General features: G+C 36.1%; 1 protein-coding gene across 1 annotated transcript in view; it reads right to left on the bottom strand.

Moving 5' to 3' along the window:
- Positions 1 to 240: 240 nt before the first annotated feature.
- The window catches only part of LOC124619586 (serine/arginine-rich splicing factor 7-like), a 30,359-nt gene continuing 24,589 nt past the window's right edge, over positions 241 to 6,010 (bottom strand). Inside the window, exon 6 of the mRNA XM_047146088.1 lies at positions 241 to 679. Within this exon, the coding sequence (XP_047002044.1) occupies positions 625 to 679 (55 nt within the window). The 3' untranslated portion in view covers positions 241 to 624. The remainder of the gene's footprint in view (positions 680 to 6,010) is intronic.

Here is a 6,010-nt window from a genome sequence, read left to right as displayed (position 1 = left end):
AGAGAGAGAGAGAGAGAGAGAGGCGCAATGGCTTATCACTCAACTGTCACCACAAGACAACTGCTCTTGATATGGCAAGCACGTGAAGTTCTTAGTACTACTGCAAAGGAGCTTACTATCATATTATAGGCTGGTGCCCAAAATGACATCACAGAACAGAACTGAACTGAAAAATACTGTTGCCCAGTACTGAGGTGGTTAACTGTATCATTCCAGTGAGATCAAAAATAAAAATCTCTGTCAAATCACACTATAGGAAACTATACTTCATGTGAGTATACGAGCTGATACCACTCAATAGTTTATAAGAAAAGTATAGAATGTGTTTTTAAATACAAACCTGCTGCATTTGTTCACAGGAACCTATAAAAGGTACACTGTTTACAAAATGCATGTCCAAATCTAACACTGACAGTGAGTACCGCAAAAGTAGTACTCAATACAACATATGGAGAAACATTAAGTAATAAAGCTTAGCCTAATTCATTCTTTAGTCAAACAAGTGCTGGAACATTTTAAAAGCATTACAAGAGTGACTTAAAAATATAATCTGGAAGTTCCAAGCTGTCTAGATGCCTCCCAGCAATCACCAGAAGGTCCAAGATGAGTGTTAAAGCAAAGCAATCAATCCCGTTCATTTGTGTTAACATCCCCATTGCGATCAGGAGAATCTCGTGCCCTGAAAATAAATGTATAATTAAACCCTAATATCTGACAAATGTAATATTTTAAAAAATTAACAACCATACAAATCTATTATATAATATTAAACAGATAAAGCACAGCAAGGAGTCAGTACCAAGTATTATTTTTAAATACTTGGCAGATCATGTACTGATGACCATCCACTGTACCAAAACAAAACGGCTGTACTACCTAAGACTTTTACAGTCTTTCTGATTAAATATTTTCTCAGTCTTTCTGATTAAACATTTTCTCAAATCTTATGTACAATTAGCTAGATAACTTTTGTGAGCTAACTCCAGCATTCCATTAAGAACATGTCAATGTAACATTAAGTCTAATGCTCCACAAAGGTTTTAATTACAATTGAGTGATGGCTCAAACAGCTCTGTTCTAACTTTTTATTGTGTGTTTTGACTAAGTAATCATTCATTTTGTAGGTAAATTTTTGACATCTGGCAGGTTATTTAACTATGTCTTCAAATATGTAAGAAAGTGTGCCCAACCAATAATAGCTTTGTACCTTGCTAATAAGAGCTGCCTCCAGAGGTGGCATTATCTTTAAAGACAGACCAACCTGTTGGTCGCGTAGTGAGACTTGGAATTTTCATGGCAAACAGCACACATGCTGTGGTACATTGTGATTTTTTTACAACCACAGAATCCAAGTTTGATGAAGCAGTTCAAAGCGACAAGTAGCATTTGTTTTAAAACAGCCCTGTACTAAATCAACTAAAATAGAATTGAAGACCCAGACCCCGAACAGCAAGGGTGTGTACGACTTTCCTGCAGAAAACTATTTTCTACACCATTCATGATCTTTTTAAAATCACCATGTGGTGGCACATAGAGCTCCTCCAAAGAAAAAAATTGATAACTGTATTCTATACTGTCATTCATATGGAAGTTGCCAATCTCATGTGGTTTTCTGTCAACAGTCAGGGTATTTTCAATATACTTTCAGTATTTGTTTTACAAAATTGAACACCTTTTTAATCCTGCAATACTTTAATTTCCAGACTTGTTCTGCCTTTTGTACCAAAGCCGCCTTCTTTAGATATTTAATACTTTTTACCTATGCTAGCAATTTCTGGATTTCCTTCCACCTAGTCGAAGGTTGAGGAAAGCACTTCCACTCCAGTTAAGTAACTTTTGAAACATCTGCATACATTTCTTTGTTTTTTTTCACATTGTTTTGTGTATTATATGATGAGAAACACTTCGCTGATGATCAATTATTTCTGATCTGTAACACGAGGACTGTGACACAGATGAACTACGCACTTAAGAGATTAAAGTCTATTTCTTCTGATTCCACATGAAAATAGTAAAATCTTTTATGGACCATAAGACACTACACCAGCTAAGACAACTCAATTTTTAAGCAATTATTAAAGTATCATTTGTACCTTTTTCATTATTAGATTGCAAAGCCAGGCTGAAGATCATCTGAATTTTCTTCTTCTTCCTCCTCCTCGTCGCCGTCCTCTTCATACAGAAGATTGTCTTCAATGCCATTGAGTGTTACTTATGCTGCACTTCTTGAAAGATTTAACAACAATGCCTTCCCTTACTCTAGACCATGACTGTTTTATCCACTGACATTTCTTTTACTGTAGGAAGTTTTAAAGCACCCTTCGGCATGATGGGTTTCATCCATTGTCCATTTGTTCCATTCCTCTCTCTCATACACTTCACATGGTTTATTTATTGAGACATCAAGCAGCTGCCTGCCATTGTGAAGTAAGTCGTCCTGGATTAACAGCAAGCTGTGTATTTCCCCCTCTAAATTTCTCGTCCACAGAATTTTTCAAATGACTACTGAACTGATGTAGCATAAGGAGAGAAGTCTCTTTCAAAAAGCACCTTTCCTTCTCTCCCACACTGTTAATCCATAATTTCGTATCAGCCTCATCCATGCAACCCTTGTCACACTTGTGAACACCACCACCTGGCAGTATTTCAGAAGGTTTAGCCATCACTCTGGACTTGAAAATGACCACTGGGTTAAGTTTAATACCGTCATCACAACATGAAAGGACAACAGTATAGTGCATTTCTTCATGTCCATTTGCTTTAATAGTTTCAGTCTTAGCACCTTTCATAACAGTTATGTTACTCAGTCCATCAAATGTCACGAATTTCATACATATTCACAATTTGGCTTAGCTCCACAATGGTTTTCTTTCATTGTTGAATAATAAAGTGATGGAAAGATAATATTCTCTCTTCACACTCCTGTGGCATTTTCTGATACATTATTTTAGCTCACATACTAAGTCCATGGCGCTTCATAAACCTGTACAACAACCAACTCCAACCTTAAAATCTGTCAAGTTTCACTGCAGCACTAGCTTGCGTGCGTGTATTTTAATAATTGCTGTTGTAATTCCAATGCAATTTTGACGGAGTCCTTTAATCCATTTCAATACATCATCTAGTTTTGGCCACTTTGCATTTAGTCCTCTTTTTGCACATTTAGTCACAGCATGCCAATATTTTTTTCCTTTACTTGGTGGAGGGCCAAAACGCCGCTCAGCTGCTCTGTTTCCATGTATTAGCATATACTGTCACTTTCAACTTGAAGCCCATATCATATGAATACCTTTTATTTTTTCCATTAAAAAGCCAGCTACTAACACAAACACTGTACTGTTACCAATAACACAAATCCCTTTCAGTTCAAGTTCACTGGTACCACAGACTGCAATGATACATACTAGGCTACACAGTGTTCTGGGTTGGTGATGATAGGGCAGCAGGGAGAGTGTTCGCAAGCTTGTGAATCCGCACAATTCACATTCGTCACATCCGTTTACTACTGCTGCTGCCAGTTGAATCCAATGTTGCCTGATAAGAGATTTGTTTCCCGTGGCATCACACACATGGCCATTTTTAAGACTAGCGGGAATATTAATCAAACACTGGATATTTGTATATCAATTCTGAATATAAGACGCACCTGAATTTTGGAGGGGAAAATGCATCTGGAAGTCAACAAAATATGGTAGCCATTCTCCACTACCAGTCACTAAACAATTGAGACAAAACCTTTTTTAAATTTATGACATAACTACAAAGAATCTCGACACAATTTCTCCCGTGGTTTTTCTCCACATTCTATTAGTAGACCTACAGTGCTCCGTTACTATCCACGCATTATCTGAGAATGCAGAGCAGGTACATTGTAAGAAATACCATACTGAGAGAGGCATTTCTGCCTTATGTAACTGGCAAACAATTGGCTTTTACATCTTTGGACAATACAAGAATTTCTAGGAATATAAAACAACCCCTACTTATCACTCACAATGGGATCACAAGGACAAGATTAGATTTTTACAGCACAGCGAGGCATTTAACAGTAACTGTAGCATATTATTTAGTGAATTTTTGTTCTGTTTGTTATAATTTGTGTGGTTAATGATAGAGGTAAGCAACAAATTCTACAAATGCAAGTAAGAGAATTTTTTTCCTGCAAACTTCCTTCAGCTGCAAAGCCCCTCTACATGCGTATCGCAACTGTTGTTCGGAACACTGCAATTCCTGTCCATGCCTTGACTTGTGCAGGCTACCATCATTCGTGAATCAGTCTGTAACATAGTATGATTTTCACATTTAGGTTTCTCTAAATCACAGTGTACTACTTTAGTTTGCATGTCTTTTACTCAACCTGAACAGTCGAAAAAGTTCCTATTGATTTTGCAGAACTTGTAAAAGTATCTTGTACAGAAACCTGTTGTACTAAATCTTCAGTCAACATCTGCTCTGTGGAAAGGTCATTCATACAGTGGAAGACAATAGAAGTGAATTAGAGGTAAACATTAGTTAAGCAGCAGCTGCATCTAGTGATTTAGGCTGGGCATTTATAAACAGGTATTTGCCTGGGAATTTGGCCAAAGCAGTTTTAAATGTCCAAAATCTGGACACATAAAAAATTTACTGCTAAAATAAAATAATTTATGAACTTGTTGTACCAAGGAAGATCATGTGTTGCTGACAACTGCCTTTCATTTATAATATCCTTTTTATTTTTACCAGTGTACGCTCTCTAAGCGGCATGTATTTCTTTGACAAATGTACTCTTAAATGTGAAATTGTTTCTAGTAAAAAACAAAAAATGGTTCGTCAAATGTAGCAACATTTGAGAGATTATAGTTTCCTATTCCGCTCCTTTATCTACTTTTGTATGACTGCACTGCTGTGAAGATAAAATGAGTACACTAACATAAAAAATGATTTAACAACAAAGAATCGATGCCCAAAACACTGGAACCATTCGATTTCAATAATAGCCCCTTCGTAGAGAATCCACAACTCTTGAAATTGTGAAATTGGAATATTCACTGTAACTCCAGTTATTCTAAGTAAATATTAGTGCTATTGCTATTCTTGCAAATAGGTAGTAGATGATATTTTGAGTGAGTGGCTGGTAATTTCAGGCAATTAATGCAATTCTGTTGGTTATTTAGTTAACTGGAATTGGCAACACTGGTCAGACTGACTTCGACATTCCAGTCTATATGGTTGAGAGAGAAGCAATATCATCTTGTGTGTGTTATTCACAATGTTACAGACAACAGGCTACTGAACAGTTGCAAGATTGTTAAGAAAAAAAGGATCTATTTGGAACTTTTTCCATTCAAAATGGAAAGGAAAATCTTGTAAATATTGTTTTTAAATTAAGCTTATCAATTACAGATATTTTAGAACCCATAACTTAATTGAATGTAAATACATAAAACTGCAACCAGTCACTTTTATGAATAGTTATTTATCATTCCATGAACCAGTTTGCAAACATTTTCAGGTTTATCTTCCGATGGTTTTCTGACATCACTATTTCTAGCACAATGCTGGGTACTCGCATGTGACACTATGGGTGGCTATTTTCTGTTAGTGTCCATCTATCTGCTTCCATCTGGTAGCCAGCTGGTTGACCACTTCACAAACATTTACTTTTAAATTTGAGTGCCCTCTTTATTATGTACTACCCCAAGAATTGACCTCATTAAGGATGTAAAAATTTATGTTTACATCCATTTACATGTTTACATCCATTTATTTCTCCTAATTATTCTTCCCCAACTCTAAAGCAGCTTTTTCAACATGGTTACCCAATCACTGAACAAGCAGTGTTGCAAAACATATTTTCCAACACAAAATATCAGCTTAAATTTTCCTTTTATAAGCGCCACTTATCAATTGAACTTTAAAATGCATAAATGCCTGGGAGTTTATGAAATCCGGGCATGTGCTCCTACTTACAAATGCCTAGGCATTTTACACCACTAGTTACACCTTTCTGAAAAATATAATCGTATTT

Source organism: Schistocerca americana, chromosome 6 (genome assembly GCF_021461395.2).
Source record: "Schistocerca americana isolate TAMUIC-IGC-003095 chromosome 6, iqSchAmer2.1, whole genome shotgun sequence".
NCBI classification, from domain to species: Eukaryota; Metazoa; Arthropoda; class Insecta; order Orthoptera; family Acrididae; genus Schistocerca; species Schistocerca americana.
The sequence above is the reverse complement of the archived record's forward strand: the minus strand, read 5'-3'. Positions and strand labels throughout refer to the sequence as shown.